This window comes from Hyperoodon ampullatus (genome assembly GCF_949752795.1).
Source record: "Hyperoodon ampullatus genome assembly, chromosome: 3".
Taxonomy (NCBI): Eukaryota; Metazoa; Chordata; class Mammalia; order Artiodactyla; family Ziphiidae; genus Hyperoodon; species Hyperoodon ampullatus.
Window position 1 is genome coordinate 93,699,890 of NC_136916.1, and position 27,245 is coordinate 93,727,134.

The 27,245-nt window shown below is 43.6% G+C and overlaps 2 protein-coding genes across 2 annotated transcripts in view; one reads left to right on the plus strand and one right to left on the minus strand.

Annotated features, from left to right (window-relative positions):
• Nucleotides 1-15,422, minus strand: part of TUBGCP4 (tubulin gamma complex component 4) — a gene marked incomplete at its 3' end in the record, with an annotated part of 58,343 nt that extends 42,921 nt beyond the window's left edge. The window contains exons 1-2 of the mRNA XM_079699126.1: nucleotides 15,330-15,422; nucleotides 1,496-1,624 (exon numbers count right to left, since the gene is read on the minus strand). Coding sequence (XP_079555252.1) covers nucleotides 1,496-1,624; nucleotides 15,330-15,407 — 207 coding nt within the window. The 5' untranslated portion in view covers nucleotides 15,408-15,422. The remainder of the gene's footprint in view (nucleotides 1-1,495; nucleotides 1,625-15,329) is intronic.
• A 1,328-nt stretch (nucleotides 15,423-16,750) lies between these two features.
• On the plus strand, nucleotides 16,751-26,222 carry ZSCAN29 (zinc finger and SCAN domain containing 29; the record flags this gene model as incomplete). Its single annotated transcript, XM_079699127.1, has 6 exons — nucleotides 16,751-16,756; nucleotides 16,875-17,127; nucleotides 19,800-20,492; nucleotides 22,772-23,239; nucleotides 24,476-24,595; nucleotides 25,504-26,222. The coding sequence occupies 6 exons, from the start codon at nucleotides 16,751-16,753 to the stop codon at nucleotides 25,569-25,571; spliced, it is 1,608 nt and encodes a 535-aa protein (XP_079555253.1). The 3' UTR covers nucleotides 25,572-26,222.
• Between the last annotated feature and the right edge of the window lie 1,023 nt (nucleotides 26,223-27,245).

Genomic DNA, 27,245 nt, shown 5'->3' on the forward strand with positions numbered 1-27,245 from the left:
TTCTCTAGTTGTGGCAAGCGGGGTCTACTCTTTGTTGCAGTGTACGGGCTTCTCATTGCGGTGGCTTCTCTTGCTGTGGAGCATGGGCTCTAGGCGCGCGGGCTTCAGTAGTTGTGGCACGTGGGCTCAGTAGTTGTGGCTCACGGGCTCTAGAGCACCAGCTTAGCAGTTGTGGCTCACGGGCTCTGCGACATGTGGGATCTTCCTGGACCAGGGCTCGAACCCGTGTCCCCTGCCTTGGCAGGTGGATTCTTAACCACTGCACTACCAGGGAAGTCCCTGGCATTGATTAGATTTTAAATTCTTCTCTCTGCAACAAAATGTGTTTGAATCAGAATCCCTGTCCCAGAGATGAAAATATAAGGCATTATTCTGACTCCTTTGTCCCATAGATTACCACCAAGGACCTGACAACCAGTTTATATAACAGGGGCCAGGTGGTACTGACTGCATTGTTTCAGAAAACCATCCTTCCTTTTCCTTTCTAGAAGTCTTTGCCTTTCTCTTCGACCAGAATCATTCTTTCCACTGGGAAATAGTCATCATTGAATCAGAGTCACACAATGCAGCAATCTTCTTACTTACCACTGACAGAATAGCAGACTGTTAAAAGTAAAAGAGAGGGCTTCCCTGGTGGCGCAGTGGCTGAGAGTCCGCCTGCCGATGCAGGGGACACAGGTTCGTGCCCCGGTCCGGGAGGATCCCACATGCCATGGAGCGGCTGGGCCTGTGAGCCATGGCCGCTGAGCCTGCGCGTCCGGAGCCTGTGCTCCGCAACGGGAGAGGCCACAACAGTGAGAGGCCCGCGTACAGAAAAAAAAAAAAATTTTTGAGTGTCTACTATATGCCAGGCACTTCGCATGAATTACCTTGTTTAATCCCCACAACCCTATTAGATAGGTACTATCTATCCCCATTTTATAGGTAAGGAAACCGAGCCTCAGGTTACTGCTGAGCAGTCTATGGCCAGTAAGTGATGGACAGGAAACAAATCTTTGGCCTCTACACTATAAAGCACTGACTTCCAATTAATTTATATTAATCAATAATATTTATTAAGTCTTACCACATGCCAAGAACCTTCTCCAGTTTAACTCTTATTTACAAATAAGAAAAGGGAAGCCTGAAGATTTTAGTTGCCTGCCTCAATGTGACTGCAGTAGTTAGAAGCAGAGTGGCAAAGGAACTTTAAATAATGCTTTGTGTTTTCACCTCTGGGACTGGAATTCTGGTCCAGCTCAAACTGATTTAGTTCAGGTCTCTTAAAACTTGGGCAAAGCATACTTTCTCTTACATCCATCTGCCTAAATTGGTCCCCATGTATATTTTCCCTTGTTTGAGGTACAGTCACCTTGCCTTCACTTGAATAATTCCAGTGATGAGAAATTCATAACTTCTTGACACTTACATCACATGAATTGCCAATGGATTCATTGAAAGCTTGACATAGCTCCAGGCCTAGGGAGATGTACATTCCCTGAGAACAGGAACCTACCTGCTGCTGCACATGGCCCGTGTACTGTTCAATGAACTCTGTGAAACGAATGTAGTCTGTGCCCAGCCGGCAGAGTCGATTCAGGACACTGGTTTCACTGGGATGGAGAAATGGGAAGTCCTGTGACACCTGCAGGAGAGGAATAATGCTAAAAATGCTGATGCCCGCTACTCACTGCTCACTAGAACGATTGTCTCCCTTTGCAAGATGGCTATTTAAGACTGGTAAGTTCTAGATAACAAAAGGATTTCCAAATCACTACAAAGACGTTGTTCCCCAGTTCCAACTTAATTATTTATTGAAATAGGCATTAATGCATGGTAAAGAATTTAAACAGTACAAAATGGTATACATTAAAAATAAGTCGAGGACTTCCGGGTAAGATGGCGGAAGAGTAAGACGCGGAGATCACCTTCCTCCTCACGGATACACCAGAAATACAGCTACACGTGGAACAACTCCTACAGAACACCTACTGAACGCTGGCAGAAGACCCCAGACCTCCCAAAAGGCAAGAAACTCCCCACATACCTGGGTAGGGCAAAGCGGAGAGATTCCCGCACAGAGGATCGGTGCCGAGCGGCACTCACCAGCCCTAGAGGCTTGTCTGCTCGCCCGCCGGGGCGGGCGGCACTGGAAGCTGAGGCTCGGGCTTCGGTCAGAGCGCAGGGAGAGGACTGGGGCTGGCGGCGAGAACTCAGCCTGAAGGGGGCTAATGTGCCACAGCTAGCCGGGAGGGAGTCCGGGAAAACTCTGGAGCTGCCGAAGAGGCAAGAGACTTGTTCTTCCCTCTTGGTTTCCTGCTGCGCGAGGAGAGGGGATTAAGAGCGCTGCTTAAAGGGGCTCCACAGACGGGCGCGAGTCGCGACTGAAAGCGCGGAGCCCAGTGACGGGCGTGGGACGCTGGGGCTGCTGCTGCCGCCGCCAAGAAGCCCGTGTGCGAGCGCAGGTCACTGTCCACACCGCCCTTCCGGGAGCCTGAGCAGCCCGCCACTGCCGGGGTCCCGGGATCCAGGGGCGGCTTCCCTGGGAGAACGCACGGCGCGCCTCGGGCTGGTGCAACGTCACGCCGACCTCTGCCGCTGCAGGCTCGCCCCGCACTCCGTGCCCCTCCCTCCCGCCCGGCCTGAGTGAGCCAGAGTTCCCGAAGAGGCTGCTCCTTTAACCCTTTCCTGTCTGAGCGAAGAACAGACGCCCTCCGGCGACCTACACGCAGAGGCGGGGCCAAATCCAAAGCTGAGACCCGGGAGCTGTGAGAACAAAGAAGAGAAAGGGAAACCTCTCCCAGCAGCCTCAGAAGCAGCGGATTAAAGCTCCACAATCAACTTGATGTACCCTGCATCTGTGGAATACATGAATAGACAACAAATCATCCCAAATTGAGGAGCCAGGAGTCAGTACTGTGCCTCTGAGGTGGGAGAGCCAACTTCAGGACACTGGTCCACAAGAGACCTCCCAGCTCCACATAATATCAAACGGCGAAAATCTTCCAGAGATCTCCATCTCAACACCAGCACCCAGCTTCACTCAACGACCAGCAAGCTACAGTGCTGGACACCCTATGCCAAACAACTAGCAAGACAGGAACACAACGCCACCCATTAGCAGAGAGGTGGCCTAAAATCATAAAAAGTCTGCAGACACCCCAAAACACACCACCAGACGTGGACCTGCCCACCAGAAAGACAAGATCCAGCCTCATCCACCAGAACACAGGCACTAGTCCCCTCGACCAGGAAACCTACACAACCCACTAAACCAACCTTAGCCACTGGGGACAGACACCAAAAGCAACAGGAACTACGAACCTGCAGCCGGCAAAAAGGAGACCCCAAACACAGTAACATAAGCAAAATGAGAAGACAGAAAAACACACAGCAGGAGAAGGAGCAAGATAAAAACCCACCAGACCTAACAAATGAAGAGGTAATAGGCAGTCTATCTGAAAAAGAATTCAGAATAATGATAGTAAAGATGATCCAAAATCTTGGAAATAGAATAGACAAAATGCAAGAAACAGTTAACAAGGACCTAGTAGAACTAAAGATGAATCAAGCATCGATTAAAAACACAATAAATGAAATGAAAAATACTCTAGATGGGATCAATAGCAGAATAACTGAGGCAGAAGAACGGATAAGTGAGGTGGAAGATAAAATAGTGGAAATAACTAATGCAGAGCAAAATAAAGAGAAAAGAATGAAAAGAACAGAGGACAGTCTCAGAGACCTCTGGGACAACATTAAACGCACCAACATTCGAATTATAGGGGTTCCAGAAGAAGAAGAGAAAAAGAAAGGGACTGAGAAAATATTTGAAGAGATTATAGTTGAAAACTTCCCTAATATGGGAAAGGAAATAGTTAATCAAGTCCAAGAAGCACAGAGAGTCCCATACAGAATAAATCCAAGGAGAAATACGCCAAGACACATATTAATCAAACTGTCAAAAATTAAACACAAAGAAATCATATTAAAAGCAGCAAGGCAAAAACAACAAATAACACACAAGGGAATCCCCATCAGGATAACAGCTGATCTCTCAGCAGAAACTCTACAAGCCAGAAGGGAGTGGCAGGACATAATTAAAGTGATGAAGGAGAGAAACCTGCAACCAAGATTACTCTACCCAGCAAGGATCTCATTCAGATTTGATGGAGAAATTAAAACGTTTACAGACAAGCAAAAGCTGAGAGAGTTCAGCACCACCAAACCAGCTTTACAACAAATGCTAAAGGAACTTCTCTAGGCAAGAAACACAACAGAAGGAAAAGACCTACAATAACGAACCCAAAACAATTAAGAAAATGGGAATAGGAACATACATATCGATAATTACCTTAAATGTAAATGGACTAAACGCTCCCACCAAAAGACACAGATTGGCTGAATGGATACAAAAACAAGACCCATATATATGCTGTCTACAAGAGACCCACTTCAGACCTAGAGACACATACAGACTGAAAGTAAGGGGATGGAAAAAGATATTCCATGCAAATGGAAACCAAAAGAAAGCTGGAGTAGCAATTCTCATATCAGACAAAATAGACTTTAAAATAAAGACTACTAGAAGAGACAAAGAAGGACACTACATAATGATCAAGGGATCGATCCAAGAAGAAGATATAACAATTGTAAATATTTATGCACCCAACATAGGAGCACCTCAATACATAAGGCAAACACTAACAGCCATAAAAGGAGAAATCGACAGTAACACAATCATAGTAGGGGACTTTAACACCCCACTTTCACCAATGGACAGATCATCCAAAATGAAAATAAATAAGGAAACACAAGCTTTAAATGATACATTAAACAAGATGGACTTAATTGATATTTATAGGACATTCCATCCAAAAACAACAGAATACACATTTTTCTCAAGTGCTCATGGAACATTCTCCAGGATAGATCATATCTTGGGTCACAAATCAAGCCTTGGTAAATTTAAGAAAATTGAAATTGTATCAAGTATCTTTTCTGACCACAATGCTATGAGACTAGATATCAATTACAGGAAAAGAGCTATAAAAAATACAAACACATGGAGGCTAAACAATACATTACTTAATAACGAAGTGATCACTGAAGAAATCAAAGAGGAAATAAAAAAATACCTAGAAACAAATGACAATGGAGACACGACGACCCAAAACCTATGGGATGCAGCAAAAGCAGTTCTAAGAGGGAAGTTTATAGCAATACAATCCCACCTTAAGAAACAGGAAATATCTCGACTAAACAACCTAACCTTGCACCTAAAGCAATTAGAGAAAGAAGAACAAAAACATCCCAAAGTTAGCAGAAGGAAAGAAATCATAAAAATCAGATCAGAAATAAATGAAAAAGAAATGAAGGAAACAATAGCAAAGATCAATAAAACTAAAAGCTGGTTCTTTGAGAAGATAAACAAAATTGATAAACCATTAGCCAGACTCATCAAGAAAAAAAGGGAGAAGACTCAAATCAATAGAATTAGAAATGAAAAAGGAGAAGTAACAACTGACACTGCAGAAATACAAAAGATCGTGAGAGATTACTATAAGCAACTCTATGCCAATAAAATGGACAACCTGGAAGAAATGGACAAATTCTTAGAAATGCACAACCTGCCAAGACTGAATCAGGAAGAAATAGAACATATGAACAGACCAATCACAAGCACTGAAATTGAAACTGTGATAAAAAATCTTCCAACAAACAAAAGCCCAGGACCAGATGGCTTCACAGGCGAATTCTATCAAGCATTTAGAGAAGAGCTAACGCCTATCCTTCTCAAACTCTTCCAAAATATAGCAGAGGGAGGAACACTCCCAAACTCATTCTACGAGGCCACCATCACCTTGATACCAAAACCAGACAAGGATGTCACAAAGAAAGAAAACTACAGGCCAATATCACTGATGAACATAGATGCAAAAATCCTCAACAAAATACTAGCAAACAGAATCCAACAGCACATTAAAAGGATCATACACCATGATCAAGTGGGGTTTATCCCAGGAATGCAAGGATTCTTCAATATACGCAAATCAATCAACGTGATACACCATATTAACAAATTGAAGGAGAAAAACCATATGATCATCTCAATAGATGCAGAGAAAGCTTTCGACAAAATTCAACACCCATTCATGATAAAAACCCTGCAGAAAGTAGGCATAGAGGGAACTTTCCTCAACATAATAAAGGCCATATATGACAAACCCACAGCCAGCATCGTCCTCAATGGTGAAAAACTGAAACCATTTCCACTAAGATCAGGAACAAGACAAGGTTGCCCACTCTCACCACTCTTATTCAACATAGTTTTGGAAGTTTTAGCCACAGCAATCAGAGAAGAAAAGCAAATAAAAGGAATCCAAATTGGAAAAGAAGAAGTAAAGCTGTCACTGTTTGCAGATGACATGATACTATACATAGAGAATCCTAAAGATGCTACCAGAAAACTACTAGAGCTAATCAATGAATTTGGTAAAGTTGCAGGATACAAAATTAATGCACAGAAATCTCTGGCATTCCTATATACTAATGATGAAAAATCTGAAAGTGAAATCAAGGAAACACTCCCATTTACCATTGCAACAAAAAGAATAAAATATCTAGGAATAAACCTACCTAAGGAGACAAAAGACCTGTATGCAGAAAATTATAAGACACTGATGAAAGAAATTAAAGAGGATACAAATAGATGGAGAGATGTACCATGTTCTTGGATTGGAAGAATCAACATTGTGAAAATGACTCTACTACCCAAAGCAATCTACAGATTCAATGCAATCCCTATCAAAATACCACTGGCATTTTTCACAGAACTAGAACAAAAAATTTCACAATTTGTATGGAAACACAAAAGACCCCGAATAGCCAAAGCAATCTTGAGAACGAAAAATGGAGCTGGAGGAATCAGGCTCCCTGACTTCAGACTATACTACAAAGCTGCAGTAATCAAGACAGTATGGTACTGGCACAGAAACAGAAAGATAGATCAATGGAACAGGATAGAAAGCCCAGAGATAAACCCACGGACATATGGTCACCTTATCTTTGATAAAGGAGGCAGGAATGTACAGTGGAGAAAGGACAGTCTCTTCAATAAGTGGTGTTGGGAAAACTGGACAGGGACATGTAAAAGTATGAGATTCGATCACTCCCTAACACCATACACAAAAATAAGCTCAAAATGGATTAAAGACCTAAATGTAAGGCCAGACACTATCAAACTCTTAGAGGAAAACATAGGCAGAACACTCTATGACATAAATCACAGCAAGATCCTTTTTGACCCACCTCCTAGAGAAATGGAAATAAAGACAAAAATAAACACATGGGACCTAATGAAACTTAAAAGCTTTTGCACAGCAAAGGAAACCATAAACAAGACCAAAAGACAACCCTCAGAATGGGAGAAAATATTTGCAAATGAAGCAACTGACAAAGGATTAATCTCCAAAATTTATAAGCAGCTCATGCAGCTCAATAACAAAAAAACAAACAACCCAATCCAAAAATGGGCAGAAGACCTAAATAGACATTTCTCCACAGAAGATATACAGACTGCCAACAAACACATGAAAGGATGCTCAACATCTTTACTAATTAGAGAAATGCAAATCAAAACTACAATGAGATATCATCTCACGCCAGTCAGAATGGCCATCATCAAAAAATCTAGAAACAATAAATGCTGGAGAGGGTGTGGAAAAAAGGGAACACTCTTGCACTGCTGGTGGGAATGTGAATTGGTACAGCCACTATGGAGAACGGTATGGAGGTTCCTTAAAAAACTACAAATAGAACTACCATATGACCCTGCAATCCCACTACTGGGCATATACCCTGAGAAAACCATAATTCAAAAAGAGACATGTACCAAAATGTTCATAGCAGCCCTATTTACAATAGCCCGGAGATGGAAACAACCTAAGTGTCCATCATCGGATGAATGGGTAAAGAAGATGTGGCACATACATACAATGGAATATTACTCAGCCATAAAAAGAAATGAAATTGAACTATTTGTAATGAGGTGGATGGACCTAGAGTCTGTCATACAGAGTGAAGTAAGTCAGAAAGAGAAAGACAAATACTGTATGCTGACACATATATATGGAATTTAAGAAAAAAAAAAAGGTCATGAAGAACATAGGGGTAAGACAGGAATAAAGACACAGACCTACTAGAGAATGGACTTGAGGATATGGGGAGGGGGAAGGGTAAGCTGTGACAAAGTGAAAGAGCGGCATGGACATATATACACTACCAAACGTAAGGTAGATAGCTAGTGGGAAGCAGCCGCATAGCACAGGGAGATCAGCTCGGTGCTTTGTGACCGCCTGGAGGGGTGGGATAGGGAGGGTGGGAGGGAGACGCAAAAGGGAGGGGATATGGGAACATATGTATACATATAACTGATTAAATTTGTGATAAAGCAAAAAATAAAAATAAAAAAAAAAAATAAAAAAAAAAAAAAAAAAAAAAAAAAAAAAAAAAAATAAGTCAACCTCCACAGAGGCAGCCACTACTACCTGTTTTTTTTTTTAACTGAAGTATAAATATTATATTGGTTTCAGGTGTACAACATAGTGATTCAGTATTTTTACAGATTACACACTATACTAAGTTATTATAAAAGACTGACTAGGGGCTTCCCTGGTGGCGCAGTGGTTAAGAATCCGCCTGCCAATGCAGGGGACACAGGTTCTATCCCTGGTCCGGGAAGATCCCACATGCCGCAGAGCAACTAAGCCCGTGCACCACAACTACTGAGCCTGTGCTCTAGAGCCCACGAGCCACAACTACTGAGCCCACGCGCAGCAGCAATGACCCGACGCAGCCCAAAATAAATAAATTTATTTAAAAAAAGACTGACTATATTCCTGTGCTGTACATTACATGCCTGTGACTTGTTTATTTTGTAACTGGTAGTTTGTACCTCTTAATACCCTTCACCTATTTCATCCCTCCCCCATCCCTCTCCCTTCTAGCAACTACCATTTGTCCTCTATATCAATGCATTTGTTTCTGTCTTGATATGTTTGTCTGTTTTGTTTTCTAAATTCCACATATAAGTGAAATCATAAAGTATTTGTCTTTCTCTGTCTGACTTATTTCACTAAGCATAATATCATCCAGGCCCATCCATGTTGTCGCAAATGGCAAGATTTCATTCTTTTTCATGGCTAAGTATATTACCTATTCCTTATGGAATCTTCCTGGGATGGTCTATAAGGATATATGGGGTTTTTGAGCTGGTTGCAACAAAGTCTCTTGAGCAATGTTGCTCACTCTTGGTTCTGCAGATTCCAGAGGTTTCTCAGACATATTCTTAGGATTTACAAATTCTCTATGAAAATTTAAATTTTGTTTTCATTTTGATAAAAATGTAAAATTAACGTAGCATATTATAATCTGTAAAAGCACCTTATAACTGGACATATAATTTAGTGTCCATATTTTCATTTGTATTTTTAATTTAAATCATGGCCAAATGATAGCCTAGTATGGTATGTAAAGATTTCACAGCAGTTCAAGCAGAAAAATAGTAGGGGGAGAATGTATTCATTCAATCAACTAAGAAAAAAATCATAGCAAAATATACATAAAAGTTACCATTTTAGCCATTATCAGGTGTACAGTTTAGTGGCATTAAGTGCATTCACTTTGTTTTTTTTTTTTTGCAGTACACGGGCCTCTCACTGTTGTGGCCTCTCCCGTTGCGGAGCACAGGCTCTGGACGCGCAGGCTCAGCAGCCATGGCTCACGGGCCCAGCCGCTCCGCGGTATGTGGGATCTTCCCGGACCGGGGCACGAGCCCGCGTCCCCTGCATCGGCAGGCGAACTCTCAACCACTGCGCCACCAGGGAAGCCCAGTGCATTCACTTTGTTGTGCAGCCATCACCACCATCCATCTCCAGAACTTTTTCATCTTCCCAAACTAAAACTCTGTACCTCTTGAATGATGACTCCCCATTGTTCCTTCCCACACACACCCTGGCAAGTACCCTTCTAATTTCTGTCTCTGTGAATTTGACTACTCTACAATATTTATCCATTTGTGACTGGCTTATTTCACTTAGCATAGTGTCTTCAAGGTTCATCCATGTTGTAGCACGTGTTAGAATGTCTCTCCTTTCTAAGGCTGAATAATATTCCATTGTATGTACATGCTGCATTTTGTTTATTCACTTCATTTGTCTATGGACATCTGAGTTGCTTCTGCCTTTTGGCTATTGTGAATAATGCTGCTATGAACATGGGTGTACAAATATCTATTTGAGTCCCTGCTTTCACTTCTTTTGGGTATATACCCAGGAATAAAACTGCTGGATCATTTGTAATTCTGTGTTTAATTTTTGGAGGAGTCACCATATTGTTTTCCACAGGGACTGCACCATTTTACATTTCCACCAGCAATGCACAAGGGTTCTAATTTCTCTACAACCTCACCAACACTTGTTATTTTCTGTTTTTTTGGTAATAACCATCCTAAAGGGTATAAAATGATAGCTTATTGTGCTTTTGATTTGCATTTCCCTAATGAATAGCGATATTGATCATCTTTTCATTTGTTTGTTGCCCATTGTATATCTTCTTTGGAGAATCAACCAACTTTTAGTGACCACGTACTTATCCCAGGCACTGTGCTAACATTCCAAGATTAAATAGTGAACAAAATCAGACATATTTACTACTCCCAAGGAACTCAGAATATTTCACATTCATATTGTATTGTATTTTGTGGAAGCCATCTTTATGTAACAGTAACTGTAGGAATAAATAGGCAAAGAAGAATTTTTCTGTTAACTGATTCCACAATAATTTGATTAGGAATCCATTTAATGTAGATTTTAATGACACAATGCTAACCATACCTTCAAGTTAACAACTTAAAAGGTAGCATGACATGGTCCTTAAGAACCTGGTCTCTGGAGCCAGATTGCCTGGGTGTGAATCCCTGAGTTGCCTCTTACTTGCTTGAAATCTTAGGCAAGCAATACCCCTCTGTGCCTCAGTTTTCATACCTATAAAGATGATAATTGTGAGGATTAAATAAATTAATACATGTAAATCACATGTGCCAAGCACATAGCAAGTGCTCAATACATGTCAGCAATTTTTTATTATTAGGACAGCTCTACTCAGTTATTAAGTGATACTCCTATTAAAATTGGCATTTGAGCAGTGTTTGTTGGCAGAGTTTTAGAAAAGTTCCAGGTCTGGTTACTCTGAAACAACAAACGATAGCTTAAAATTATTGGTACCATTTGGTACAACCTACTTATATGAACAGGCATTCTCTTCATTAGAGTTACTGAAGTCAAAATAGAAAACAGAGAGCCAGATCTGCAGAAAAGTCATTCTACCATTTAACTCAATGTTGACAATTTAGTTTTAGCAAAACAACAGTATATATTACATTAGATCAGTGGTTCTCAGTGGGGGCAATTTTGCCCCCAAGGGACATGGTAATGTCTGGAGATGTTTTGGTTGCCACAACTCAGGGGATACCACTGGCATCTAGCAAGTAGAGGCCATGGATGCTGCTAAACATCCTACAATGCACAGGACGACCCCCACAGCAAAGAATTATCCAGTCCAAAATGTCAGTAGTGCCAATGCTGAGAAGCTGCATTAGATTAACGTTAATTTGAATTTATCAGTTTGGTAGTTTTATTTACTTTGTAAAAATAACTGGTTTTACAGTTGTTTAAGAGCAATATGCTTGAGTTTATACTTAGCTTAATGTGTATACATATTCAATATTACAATAAACTTATTTTTATCAACACTGGGCATTCATGACAATTTTTCCCTTTATCAAAATGTGAAAAACACCGTTCTGCAGAAAGTATGCAATATTTGCTGACTTTGGTGGAATTTTTTCTTTCACAAATAGCTTAATACCTACTATGTGGCAGAAACTGTACTAGGTGCTCCTGGTACATCTATGAAGAAGACCACTGTGGTCTTAGCCCCCATGGGCAATCTATGTGAGAGAAAGACTAAACATAGGTAACAACAATAAATAATATGAATTGTGATATCCTATAAGGGAAATAAACAAGTTGCTGTGATAGAAAATAATGGCATAAGGAGTATACTTAAAGAGGTGGTCAGAGAAGGTTTTTCTGAGAAGGTAACTTTAAAGCTGAGAACTTAAGGAGGAAAATATCCGATTGAGACTTTTTTATAAGAAAAAAAGGAAGGCAGCTATTGTTCCCATATTCTTTCATCTCTTTTTACTTCCAACAATCAGGCACAAACAATTACCTCCTGAATATTTTTCTCCTATATTCCTGGCATTGTGCTAGTTTTACAGGAGAAAAGAAATAATAACAAAAGGAATCTGTTTGATTTATAAGTTTTATAGACCAAGAATGTAAATTTTCTGCTCCTCTACAGCCTATACTACCAATTCTCATAGGAACAGGCATGACTTTGTGATCAGACAGAGCTAGATTCAAATCTTGCCTTATCAAGACTAGCCACCATAAAGTTCTCTGAACTTCAGTTTGCTCATTTGTAAACTGGGGCCAACAATACCTAAGTTACTAAGTTATGGAGATGATTAGATAATATTACTGGAAGCAGGAGTAGAAAAGAGTGGTTCAGATACTGGAGCCAGACAAAACTGAGTTCAAAAGGAAAAAGAAGCTTTAAATGCCACAATACACCAGATAGATTTAATTGATATTTATAGGACATTCCATCCAAAAACAGCAGATTACACTTTCTTCTCAAGTGTGCATGGAACATTCTCCAGGATAGATCACATCTTGGGTCACAAATCAAGCCTCAGCCAATTTAAGAAAATTGAAATCATATCAAGCATCTTTTTTTTTTTTTTTGCGGTACGCGGGCCCCTCACTGCCGCGGCCTCTCCCATTGCGGAGCACAGGCTCCGGACGCGCAGGCCCAGCGGCCATGGCCCACGGGCCCAGCCTCTCCGCGGCACGTGGGACCCTCCCGGACCGGGGCACGAACCCGAGTCCCCTGCATCGGCAGGCAGACTCCCAACCACTGCGCCACCAGGGAAGCCCTCAAGCATCTTTTCTGACCACAACGCTATGAGATTAGAAATGAATTACAGGTCTTCCCTGGTGGCGCAGTGGTTGAGAGTCCGCCTGCCGATGCAGGGGACACGGGTTCATGCCCCGGTCCGGGAAGATTCCCACATGCCACAGAGCGGCTGGGCCCGTGAGCCATGGCCGCTGAGCCTGCGCGTCCGGAGCTTGTGCTCCGCAATGGGAGAGGCCACAACAGTGAGAGGCCTGTGTAGCGCAAAAAAAAAAAAAAAGACACATGCACCCCAATGTTCATTGCAGCACTATTTACAATAGCCAGGTCATGGAAGCAACCTAAATGCCCATCGACAGACGAATGGATAAGGAAGATGTGGTACATATATACAATGGAATATTACTCAGCCATAAAAAGGAACGAAATTGGGTCATTTGTAGAGACGTGGATGGATCTAGAGACTGTCATACAGAGTGAAGTAAGTCAGAGAGAGAAAAACAAATATCGTATATTAACACATATATGTGCAACCTAGAAAAATGGTACAGATGAACTGGTTTGCAGGGCAGAAATTGAGACACAGATGTAGAGAACAAACGTATGGACACCAAGCGGGGAAAGCGGCGGGGGGTGGTGGTGGTGGTGTGATGAATTGGGCGATTGGGATTGACATGTATACACTGATGTGTATAAAATTGATGACTAATAAGAACCTGCTGTATAAAAAATATATATATTATTCAAGTCATCCAGTGATGGAATGACCCAGTTGATTGTATGACTGATTTGACCAATAACAGAGTGATGTAACAAAAAAAATTAAAATAAAATAAGAATTAAAAAAAGACATAGTTTGAAAGTAAAAAGAAGGAAAATGACATACCATACAGTAAACATAAAAATCTGTTTTTCTGTCAGGCTTGGCTATGTTACTATCAGACAAAGTAGGTCTCAAGAAAAGGAGTATTACCAAGGATAAAAATAAGGCTCGGGGCTTCCCTGGTGGCGCAGTGGTTGAGAATCTGCCTGCTAATGCAGGGGACACGGGTTCAAGCCCTGGTCTGGGAAGATCCCACATGCCACAGAGCAACTAGGCCCGTGAGCCACAACTACTGAGCCTGCGTGTCTGGAGCCTGTGCTCGGCAACAAGAGAGGCCGCGATAGTGAGAGGCCCACGCACCGCGATGAAGAGTGGCCCCCGCTTGCCACAACTAGAGAAAGCCCTCACACAGAAACGAAGACCCAACACAGTCAAAAATAAATAAATAAATTAAAAAAAAAAAAATAAGGCTCAACAAAATTTTGAAAATTTGAAATCTGACAGAGCTTGTTCTCTGACTATAATGCAATTAAATTAGAAATCATTAAGATATCTAGAAAAACCCCTCCAAATACTTGGAAATTAAACAATACAAATCTAAACCCATCAGTCAAAATATAAGAAAATAAAATAACAAAGGCATGGATTTGAATTTCTGCTTCATCACTTACTAGCTTTGACTTTCACAAGTAACTTAATTTCACTTTGCCTCAGTTTTCTCATCTTTAAATCTAAGTAAACTGGTTAAAGTCACTCCTAAATCTTAAAATATATCAGATTTGTATTTTGTTTCAATCCCACCACCAATAACGAATGCAGATTATTTTCTATGGTAATAACAGCAATAAACTCTATATATACATAGAGGACAGTCTTTTTAAAATACCCTTTAGATGTGAAAAGATGTTCAACATCCCTACTTATTAGAGAAATGCAAGTCAAAAGTACAGTGAGATACCACTTACACCAGTCACAATGGCCATCATTAAAAAGTCTACAAAAAAAAAAAAAAACAAAACTGGGTTCAAGACCAAGTTTGCTAATCGCTACGTGATCCCTGATACCTGGAGTTAATCTCTGAAATGGAGATAGGTGGTTGTGAAGATTAAATGAGATAAAGCATATAGCACATAGCCCTTCCCCCTCACACATTCCTGGTTACATGAAGACCCCCCTCCAAATTCTCCTAGTGCAGAAATTTCCCGGTCGAGGAGTAATAAGGGAAACACTCTCAATTTCTCGTCCAACAAAAACTGGCTGAACCCTTATTGTGTGTCAGGCACTATGTATTTGGACTAGCTTTCAAAACTCAGTTTAAAAGCACATACAATTACTGAGCCCTCCGGCTACCTACCCAGGGACAAGCCCCTCACGCCTCGGCCCCTGCAAGCCCCGCCTTCTCGGTCCCTCAGACTCCTCCCCTTGGCACTAGCTCGCTCCACCCGTTCCGCTCTCGCTAGTTCCCGCGCTCTGAGGCGGACAGTACCTGCAGGCCATTCCGCTTGTTCCAGGTGAAAATGGACCCTGGATACCCGCTCAGAGCCAAGAGCAGTTCGTGGATCATTCCCACGGCGGACCTCGAGTCCCTATATCCGTCGCACCCTCCTCCAGGGCCTCACCAGGCGACCAAAGAGGCGAGCGCTCCCTCCTCTACACGCGCACAGGACCCCGGGACGGGCAGCTCCTCCTGCCTGTACCCGCCGAGACTATTGCTGAGGAGAGCTGACGGGAAGCCGGGAAGGGGTCGGCGCGCCGCGTCCCGGAAGTGAGCCGCGCTCGCCTGGGCCCACTCGCTGGCTCCAGCTGGTGCTCCGCAGGAGTCGCGGGAGCTTCCCTTGCGCATGCGCCTCCAGCGCCCGGGTCGCCCGCTCGGATTTCCGGTTTGGGAGCTGGACTGGAAGGCTGGAGCACCCGGGCTGGAGCCCTACCCCGAGTGGGTGAGGCCAGCCCGCGGTCAGAAATGCGAGTGGGTTGAGCGACAGCCCGAGAGGGAGAAGCTCCCAGGGGTGGGTCGGAGGGTGCTCTCAGGGCGCTTAGCCCGGTCGGAGGCCTCTGGAAGGGCTCACGACGGCTTTCGAGAGTGACCTGGCCGGAGGGAGAGAAGACAAAGAGGCCGGAACCCCGCATCCGCGAACCTTGCAGCCCTCGGAGCGCCTGGCCAGCACCCGAGCTCGTCCTCAGGAGACCCATGACTACTGCCCCTTCGGACTCCCACTCTCCACCAACTCAGTGGGACTCTCCCCAAGCCCACCCGGCCCTCGCTTCAGGAGCCCAAACCAACTTCTCAATGCGCGAGGTTTCCAGTCAGTAGTTCCCGGCTATTTACTGAGCGGTTACTTCTGCTGTGAGGGAGAACAAAGACCCAGTATTCAGTACTTGATTTTTGTTTGCGGTGGGAATTGGTAGTGGTGGAGTCCGAGGGGGCGGGGCGGACGGAGAGGGCCCGGCGAAGGACGGCGGAGGTACTGGGGGAGATCAGCTGCGACCCGCTGGACAGAGGCTTTTTGTTGCCTTCAGCAGGATGGTGACATGCCTTTAGAACCTCTCGAGCTCCCATATGGTTCGAACACACTATGCTACACTGGTCGGGGGAGCTCAGTGGGTCAGATTTGGGGGAGGTGGAAGAGGAACAGACAGTACTTTCTATTCTTTGCTGCTTACCCGGGCTGCCCTGGAAGTCGCCCAGAAATGCAGCTTTTGAATGGTCTCTCACCTTCATGCTCGGTTTTGGCTTGCTTTCCTGAAGTTGGTGCTACGTGGAGCATCTGGGAAGTCAGGCCAGCTCTGGCAAGACTTTAGACATATGAGTATATTCCTTCTGATATTCCATCCTCTCTCTACCCTAGGAGGAAACTCTTCTTACAGAGAGAGACTCATCTGCAGGTGATTCTCCAAGGACATGAGAACATGGGTGTAAGCCCTGGAACCTAGACCCTTAAGTGGAGGGAAGCTGCTTTCTGCTGTGAACGATGGCCAAACCTACCCTGAGAGGGAATGGCACTAACTCTGAGACCTTCCGACAGCGCTTCAGGAGATTTCATTACCAGGAGGTAGCTGGGCCCCGGGAGGCTTTCAGCCAACTCTGGGAACTTTGCTGTCGGTGGCTAAGGCCGGAGGTGCGCACCAAGGAGCAGATTGTAGAATTGTTGGTGCTAGAGCAGTTCCTGACCGTCTTACCTGGGGAGATCCAGAAATGGGTACAAAAGCAATGTCCAGAAAGTGGAGAGGAGGCAGTGGCTCTGGTGGAAGAATTAGAAAGAGAGCCTGGAAGACCTGGACGTTCGGTGAGCAGGGAGGGGGTATTCAGAAGTGTGTGACTGGGCAGGGGCAGGATAAAAGGCCAAAGTAAGGCACAGTCAGATTTAAAGTGGGGCACAGTCTCCCTTGGTGATGCTTATACTTCTGGTCCTTTAACAGGTAACTTTTTCAGATAGAGCTTATCGGGAGATGCTACCTGGGTGTACCTTTGCTAGGTATCATAACGAGTTATTCATAGTTTCATAGTTTTTTACTTAATAGGGAAGAAAGGGGAGTTATTTTTTAGCCTGGAGTCGGGTTTACTATTTTGATCTTTTTCTTTTGTAGTTCCAGCTGCTCTAAGCTAACAGTAATGGACTAAGAAAGACCCTTGTTCACTATTAACCACCCCCCGCCCCAACCCTAGCCATGTCCCAAAAGGATGATTTCTTTTGGGGTAATAAATAATCTCCTCTGGGAATACCCCTGATTATGACCTTGCAGTGACAATTCATGGGGGTTGTTTCTAGGTCACAGTCTCTGTGAAGGGGCAGGAAGTGCGCTTGGAGAAGATGACACCCCTGAAATCATCACGAGAGTTATTAAGTGTTCGGCAGGAGTCAGTGGAACCCCAGCCCAGGGGTGTACCCAAGAAAGAGAGGGCAAGAAACCCAGACCTGGGACCACAGGAGCAGATGAACCCAAAGGAGAAGCTCAGACCTTTTCAAAGGAGCGGTGAGGAGTAGATTTATATGGGAAGATAGGATGCCATTCTAAATTGGGAAGTAGGGTTGGGAGTAGTGAGTGGGAAAGGGATTTCAGGAAAGAGTGGACATAGAGTATGCAGTTGTTGGGGACCTCCTGAAGGCATATAGTTTAGCTCTCTGCTGCAATTCTTATATTTCCTCTTTTGATAAGTCTGCCAGAGGATGGCTCCCTAGTTTTTCCAGAACTTGGAATTTCTTTCCTCCTGGTAACGATGACACTACGTCAGTATTTTCTAGATAAAAATTCTTTTCTATACTTGAAAGCACATTTTTCTTTTAGTCATTTTCTTTCTCCATATTAAACTATATTTGTTTCTTTCTGCTTTTCCCCAGAATCTCCATTCTTCAGACCTACTAAGTTTTTGTTACTCTCCCTTGGAAACTTTAAGTTCTCCAAATAGCATGTTAATTGTGGAGAATTAAATTATATATATTATTCCAGTGAGTGTCTGGTAGGTAGAGGCAGAGTAAGAATTTTACTTCAGAATTTCACTACACTTTCTTTCCATATAACTCAACTAATGATTGTCATTCACTTGATACTCCCCCGTCTCCTAGAGCTTTCCCCATTGTCTTTGTGCCTAGTTCTTATTCTTAAACTTGATTTTGTGAAACTTGTTTTTCTTCGTTGTACTCTGCAGAACTCCATTTTGTGTGTTTTTTTCTTTGATCACTTCTTTAACTTGTTGAGGTTTGTTTTGAATTCTGATCTTATCAGCCAAGATGCTAGCCTTCTCAGCCAGTCTGGTAGTGGTCTCTGTTTAGTGATCCAGATGCAGTCCCTCAACTGCACACACAGACTTGCAGAATTAATCAGTTTTGAACACCTACCATGTGCTCAACACCCTGCAGGGTACTCTGCAATGAGAAAAGGTGCCTATCCTCAAAAAGCCTATAATATGATTGAGGACACAAAAGTGAACATAAATATGTGCTGAACTGAACTGTATTGAAACAATGCCAAACAATGACTTGTTACTCAATTGTGTGAGTACAATAGGGGTTTGGCAGAGTGGGAGATGAGGGAGGGCTGTAGGGAAGGCTTCATGAGGGCACTGATGGGTTAAATTTCGGTAGAAGGGAGGGAGTTAAAGGAAAGGCACAGAGTGGTGAATAAACGTGTGCTGTGTTCTGGAGAGAGGAGTCTGCTTTGAATGGGCCATGCCTGGTAACCACTCAGGTTAAGGTTTGGCAATACAAATAGCATGTGAGCTGAGGAAGCAAGAGTCTGGAGTTAGGTAGGACAGTGACTGCTGCAGTTACCCAGGTGTGAGAAGGCAAGGGGTCTAGACTTGGATGGTGGCAGTAGGAATAAAGGATATACTAAGGGAAAAACCTTTAGAACTTCGTGATTCAGTGTGAAGGAAATGGAAGAGTTGAAGACAGTCTCCCCCTTGAAATCACTCTGAGTTTAATTCTCTGGCCCCAAGTAGAGAACTACAGCTGATCCTTGAACAACGTGAGTTTGAACTGTGTGGGTCCACTTATACATGGATATTTTTCAATAGTAATTACTACAGTACTGTGGTTGGGTAAGTCTGCAGATGTGGAGGAACCGTGGATCCAGAGGGCCTGCTACAAGTTGTACTTGGAATAACCCCCACGTTGGTCAGCTATGTAGGAGGCAGGAGGTGACTTTCCAGCAGTGCAGGACCTGCCTACAAGTGGTTAGGAGAGCTAGGGAGCAACTTGGAACAGAATTATCTGCTCTGAACACACAACAGAACGTTTTCCTCTCTTGTCACCCTGCTCTGGAAAATAAAATATTTCTCATTTTTTGAGGTTTCATGTATTTTTCCCCACTTTCTTCAACCCATTGAACTTTCTGAAAACATTTTCTTAGATACTTTGCTTTATAAGCCTCTTGGATAAAAAAGGCAGGTCTGAACTCAGAGATGTTTTTTATGATCAGTCCAAACTATGATATCCTTTGTTTGCTTCCCTGCAAGCAGGATTTCCATTTCCTAAATCTAGTGTGGTCTCCAAGTTGGACCAAGGAGAGCCATGGATCCCAGATCTGGGCTCCGAGAAGGAACTCCCAAGAGGCAGTCACACAGGAGACAAACGAATGCATGCTGATCTGTTACCATCCAGGAGAGAGAGAAGAAGGTGGGTGGAACAGGATCACTGGGGCTTCGAGGATGAGAAGGTGGCAGGTGTGCACTGGGGCTATGAAGAGACCAGAACTCTCCTCGCAATTCTCAGTCAAACTGAGTTTTATGAGGCTCTCCGAAACTGTCATCGAAACAGCCAAGTGTATGGGGCTGTGGCTGAGCGGCTCCGGGAGTATGGGTTCCTCCGGACCCTGGAGCAGTGTAGGACCAAGTTCAAAGGTCTCCAGAAGAGCTATCGGAAAGTCAAGAGTGGCCACCCACCTGAGACCTGCCCCTTCTTTGAAGAGATGGAAGCCCTGATGAGTGCCCAGGTCATTGCCCTGCCCAGTAATGGCCTGGAGGAGGCAGCCTCTCACTCTGGCCTGGTGGGCAGTGATGCTGAGACCGAGGAGCCAGAGCAACAGGACCGGCAGCATAAGGAGGGAGAAGATGCCATGGCTGAAGAGTCTGACAGTGAGGAAGCGGGCCAGGAGGCCACCTCCCAGGACCCCGACGACAACACCACACCCGTCCTTTTCCGAAGCCCAAGTGGTAAGCTTTTCTTCTTGGGGTTTTAGGATTAGACTGAGGAGTTATGAGGCTGGATGTGGAGTCAGGAAGCTTAATGTCACCTGCCAGCTTTGTCACTTAGAGAACAGAGGCACTTCTCAGTTCTTTGTGTATTTCATTCTCTTTTGTGGGAAAATCAGTGAGCTAATAGTAAGTAGAGAATAATTTTAGATATTCTAAAGAAATACACTCAGAGAATTCAGGAGACTCCTGAAAAGGAGTATCATTCCTTCCATTTCTTTCTTAAAATATTTTTTCCTGATTATAAAATCACTGAAGGCTGAGAAAAACTTGGTACTGTATTATCTTTAAGGAGAACTAATATTTGTTGAGCACCTTATATGAACTGGTGTTTTATCTTTACTTCTCCAAACTCAAGGTCAGTTTATTATGTGTTCCTTTTTACTTAGAAGAGCATAGTGAAGGACTGCCCAAAGTTGGGGAAACATTTTGTTTCCTCTGTGAGATCTGCAACACACGTTGGCATTTTAACAGGACTAAGAAGTCTTGCAGCAAGAAACCTTGCTTAACACTCTGCTGAAATATTATTTGCCTATGGAACCATTTTAAAATATCACTTATTACTGTTGATGTAATTTGTACAACCATGTTGCTATGGGAAGAGCACCAAGTATGAATCAGGAGACTTCGTTTCTAACCCTGACCACTAATCAGCTGGGTGACCTCACACAGCTATCTGACCATTTCACAGTTTGCGTCCTCAACTGTAAAATGTGGCACAGCAGCAGGACTACTCCAGAGTTGCAGTTGCACTGGGAACAGTTATGTGTCCCTTCCATGTTTCATTATATGTGTTGTTACTTTTGTTCTGTTCTAGTGTTCTTCTGTCTTGGATTTTTTCTTTTCCTTTTTAAAATAAATAAATTTATTTATTTATTTATTTATTTATTTATTTATGGCTGTGTTGGGCCTTCGTTGCTGCGCGTGGGCTTTCTTTAGTTGCGTCGAGCGGGGGCTACTCTTCATTGCGGTGGCTTCTCTTGTTATGGAGCACGGGCTCTAGGCACGTGGGCTTCAGTAGTTGTGGCACACAGGCTCAGTAGTTGTGGCGCACGGCTTAGTTGCTCCACGGCATGTGGGCTCTTCCCGGACCAGGGCTCGAACCCATGTCCTCTGCATTGGCAGGCAGATTCTTAACCATTGCACCACCAGGGAAGCCCCTTCTTTTCCTTTTTAAAAAAAAATTTGGGATTTCCCTGGTGGTCCAATGATTGGGACTCTGAGCTTCCACTGCAGGGGGCACGGGTTCTATCCCTGGTCTGGGAACTAAGATCCTGCATGCTGCATGGCCTAAATTTAAAAAAAAATTTTTTTTTCCCCGTTTTGTCACTGGAATAAATTTCGGTAAATCACAAACATGGCACATGGGCTAGCTGCTTCACTTGCAGTGAGTGGAGGGTAATGGAAGCAATGTAATCTCCAGCTAGCTCTCAAGTGGGAGGAAGGCTCTTAGAATCTGCCTTCCCTCTCCCTTGGGTACCTTCAGGGAGCAGAGCCTGTAGTCATCCTGAAGAAGTACTGCCCAAGTCGGGGTGGCCTGCGGCATTAGCAGAGTTCAGGCCAGAAGATGCTATGTGCTCTGTTTCCTTCCTCTTTCTAGCTCTGCCACTCCTTCACTCCTAAGAAGGTGCATGACTACAGGTTCTTACCTTGTACGCTTCAGGTCTTTGCTATTGCTGGGCTGGATTTTTTTGAGATTGTGGCAAGTGAAGAAGGGCCGTAAAATGGATTGGATTAAGCAGTGTGATTCTGAAAGAGACTCTTCCTTGGGATTTTGAGTCATTCCATGGGAAACTTAATTCATAAGGAAGTAGGACTGGTAGAAAAAGATTGATCAGAGAATTTAGGGATGGCTCATGGCTGACAGTGACTGATTGTGGGTCTTCTTCCCCATACCAGTTATTTTCTAATTAGGATCAGAATTCCAGAACTACCAGAAGAATGGGGAAATGCATTCGGTACACCTGCCTCAGTGTACATAATGATTGTTACAGTGATAAGGTGGAAAGGCCTCTTTTGAACAGAATGTAGGAATAAAGGTCTCTGTGAAATTGATATAGGATATAGAGAAGCAAAACATTCTGAAAGTTTGTATTGATTTTGGAAACATGAAGTGTTTTTACTTTTTCACCTAGGAGCCCGAGCTTAGGTGATTTTTCATGATGCAGATGATAGGACTGAGGAATTGAGACTATAAAGCCCTGGATTAAGTGGTGCTGAAATTTCTCTTCTGGTGGCAGGTGTACACTGGGGCTATGAAGAGACAAAGACCTACCTTGCAATTCTTAGTGAGACTCAGTTTTATGAAGCCCTCCAGAACTGCCACCGCAACAGCCAGTTGTATGGAGCAGTGGCTGAGCGGTTATGGGAATATGGCTTCCTTAGGACACCAGAGCAGTGTCGGACCAAGTTTAAAAGCCTCCACACCAGCTATCGGAAGGTCAAGAATGGCCAAGCACCAGAGACCTGTCCCTTCTTTGAAGAGATGGATGCTTTGGTGAGTGCCCGGGGTGCTGCCCTGCCCAGTGATGGTCGGGAAGAGGAGGCAGCCTTGTGTCCCACCCAGGAGACCAGTGAGGCTGAAGCCGAGAAGCAAGCCGAGGAAGCAGATGAGGCCATAGAAGAAGATTCTGAAGATGATGAAGAGGATACCGAGGTACCCCCAGAGGCTATGACCCGTGCTCCAGTCTTATTTCAGAGCCCCAGTGGTAAGATCCTTTTACTTCTTAAGGTAGAAATAGCAAATAGCAAAGGGAAGGCAGTGGGATTTAGGAGAAAAATCATGAGATTGAAGATCAGAAGTGGCCTCTGCACCCAGCTCTCATGGATTCTTATTGTGACCACCTTCTCTCTTCTCCATGTTTCCTGTCTATTATAAACCAGCTAGTTTATATCCCCCATTCACTTGACCTGCCTCCTCACACTACAGCATCAACCTGAGATGGCTGCAGACTTTGTCAGTTAGCCATCATCTGCACGTGACCTGCTAGGTTACTAGGCGGTTTACCTAGCAGGGAATCTGAAAGCCTACATTTCCCAGGTAGCATGTCATATACCCATAGATGGATGAAGTTGATTTTTTTTTTTTTTTTTTTTTTTTTTTTGCATTACGTGGGCTTCTCACTGCTGTGGCCTCTCCCGTTGCGGAGCACAGGCTCTGGACATGCAGGCCCAGCAGCCATGGCTCACGGGCCTAGCCGCTCTGCGGCATGTGGGATCTTCCCAGACCGGGGCACGAACCCGTGTCCCCTGCATCGGCAGGCGGACTCTCAACCACTGCGCCACCAGGGAAGCCCGGATGAAGTTGATTTTTAAAGTTCATTCTCATTTGTTTTTTCTTCTAGTTTCAGCTTGTAAACCAGCTGTATGCTTGCTTTATACACATATATGAAAACCTGACAACCTTTCTTCAGACACACTTACGCAAAAGTCTGAGATTTCTGAGGGAACTGATCCTTTGAATCTCAGCTACTGTATAAGAAAAAGAACCCCCAAACTTCATTATGGCTTCCCTCCTTGTGAGAAAAATTATTCTGATTTTGGAGTCACACATATATATGTATGTGAATCTAGACTGTGTTGTTTATTAGTTGAGTACCTTAGAGAAAGTTACTTACCCCTGTAAATTCGCTCATATGTTAAGACCTACCTCATAAGGTTGATGTAAATGAAGTACCACAGTGAAGCACCTAACACAGTGCTTGGGCATTTGATAAATAAGTTTTCTTTTCCAAAAGTTCTTTAGATCAGCATTCTTTAAGTGTGTTCCACAGAGCATCGATTCCATTAGAGAAGTAAAACATCGGAATTTTAACAGATGGTAGTTATTTGGGATCTAGAGCTCCCTAATTTTTACATTTAATCATCTAATGTGATACTTGCTTTACCCTGGTACATAACAATTGAGAAAATGGATAACTTTAAAAATTCTATTCTTATGTCAGGTTTTGAGGCTGGATTTGAGAATGAAGAGAATCTAAAACGGGATATTGCTGAGGAAGTACAACTACACAGGACGTTACTTGCAAGGTCTGAGAGGAAAATTCCCCGGCATCTTAATCAAGGTAAAGGCATTGAGAGTGAATGTAGATCAGGAAGACAGTGGGAGAAGACCCCAGGGGAGAGAAGAGGAAAACCAACATTCCCAGAGAGGAGTTTAGGTAAAGTTCTAAGTCATCAGAGACCTTACTTGGGGGAGAGACCCTATAAATATCTCAGATATGGCAAAAGCTTTGGTCCAAACTCCCATCTCATGCATCAGATATCCCCTCAAGTAGAAAATCCATATAAATGTGCTGACTGTGGGAAAAGCTTCAGTCGGAGTGCACGCCTCATTAGACACCGGAGAATCCACACTGGAGAGAAACCTTATAAATGTCTTGACTGTGGGAAAAGCTTCCGTGACAGTTCGAATTTCATCACCCATAGAAGAATCCACACAGGAGAGAAACCATATCAGTGTGGTGAGTGTGGAAAACGCTTCAACCAGAGCTCAAGCCTTATCATTCACCAGAGAACCCACACAGGAGAAAAGCCCTATCAGTGTGAAGAGTGTGGGAAAAGCTTCAATAACAGTTCTCATTTTAGTGCACATCGAAGGATACACACAGGAGAGCGACCCCATGTGTGTCCTGACTGTGGAAAGAGTTTCAGTAAGAGTTCTGACTTACGTGCACACCACAGAACCCACACAGGAGAGAAACCCTATGGGTGTCATGACTGTGGCAAGTGCTTCAGTAAAAGCTCTGCTCTTAATAAGCACCGAGAGATCCACACACGAGAAAAACTTCTCTCACAGCCAGCCCCTAAGTAAGCCCCTGAGGATCTATGAAGAAAACAGTCTCATTACATGTATTGTTTAGAAAAGTCCTCCAATAGTGAGATCCATCTCTCCTAATCTGTGCCTGACTAGTATAGGAAATACTCTAGAAATTTACCCCACTGTTTGTTCCTATGTTTCTCCTGGATCTAGAGTCAAATTCCCAAAGCATCTTAAGAATGAAAGGAAGATTTGAGCTTCCCTGGTGGCGCAGTGGTTGACAGCCTGCCTGCCGATGCAGGGGACATGGGTTCATGCCCCAGTCTGGGAAGATCCCACATGCCGCGGAGCGGCTGGGCCCGTGAGCCATGGCCACTGAGCCTGCGCGTCCGGAGCCTGTGCTCTGCAACGGGAGACGCCACAACTGTGAGAGGCCCTTGTACTGCAAAAAAAAAAAAAAAAAAGAATGAAAGGAAGATTTCATTCCCTCTCCTTGCCTTTATTGACGGTAACACCTTTCCCTCTCAGTGCCTATGTTGTTCCCTTAATAGAGAGGACACAGTAGTAGATCCTATGAGTTTGACGTGCACCCTTCTTTACTCATCCTGTTATAAACTGCATTTCAACTAGAAAAACCCATCACAGCATTTCATGGAGAAGTAGTGAGAATTCTCATTGAATGGGTATAGCTCTTTATATAGCAATGGAAATGCAAAAAAGAATGACTTTTCCTGCTCACTTAACCCTGTGCTCAGAATGACATATTTGTCATTAACACTCTTCCTTTACCTTAAAGAAGGAGAGTTTAAGTGTCCAATTTGGTTCTGACCTATAAGTCATTTTGTCAAGAACCTAGGTGTGCTATATGGGGAAACAATGTAAACCTCGTATAAATATTGAGGTGTGAACCCTGGATTTCTTAGTTTCTTCCAAGCCCTAGAAGCTTTGGAATAGAAAAATACTGTATTTACAGCGTCTGGTGTGATTTTTTTTTTTCTGGTCCATCTCATCTGAATTTCATGTGTCCCTTGTGGTCCAGAAGCTTAAAGAGCAAGCCAGTAGGATGCGGTGATAGGGAAAGCAGTTAGAACTGCCAAGAGGGAATTGTCCATATTCCACACATTCTAAACACCTGGGCTAGTGTCATGCACCCTGTGGACATAATACTGACCTGCAATGCGCAGAGGCCACTTGCCACATTCCCGTGGACTGGGAAAACAGACCACTTTGTGCCAACAACTCTTTACCCTAATGGTAAGGAGGACAGATTATCTTTGGTCAGTGGCGTTGACAATACTTACACACACACATGCACACATATTCAACTGTATACATCTACTTTTAAAAGCAGCTCTTCAAATGCAAGTGTAATTCTGATCTTTATGATCAAATAGTATTGAATTAATTGCCCACATGTTCATAGCAGTATGATGAGCAGGTACAGCACAAGTTAAACAGACCCTGTCCTCTTCCTTACAACCTAAAACAGATGACATTGACATGGACAAACAGTGCACATGTATAGCTGCAACAGTTTTAGAGAAGTCTAGAAAGCTAGGTAGTAACACTATGCATAAAACTTAAGGTCTAATGCATTAGAGTTTGGAAAAAATTTGAGAGGTATTTTCTTCTCTTTAATCAGGAAGGCTTCATGAAGCAGGAAGTGCTCAGAGGGAAGGTTACTGGGTGGGATGAACTTTCCAAAACTCATTGCAAAATTGAGTGCTGAATGGGTGAAAAATGGGAAAACTGGGGAGCAAGGGAGCAGAGGGCAAAGGACAGACTGTAAGGAAGGTTAGACAAAGCTTGGAGTAGCACAAAATTGGAGGGGTAGCAAGATATGGGCCGTGCAGAAGGCAGAGAGGGACTCGCCTCAGCTAACACATGGAGTGCCAGGCAGATCAGGAGATGGGCTCCTATCCTCCATAGTAAATCGGGTACTGTGCTGTGCTTAC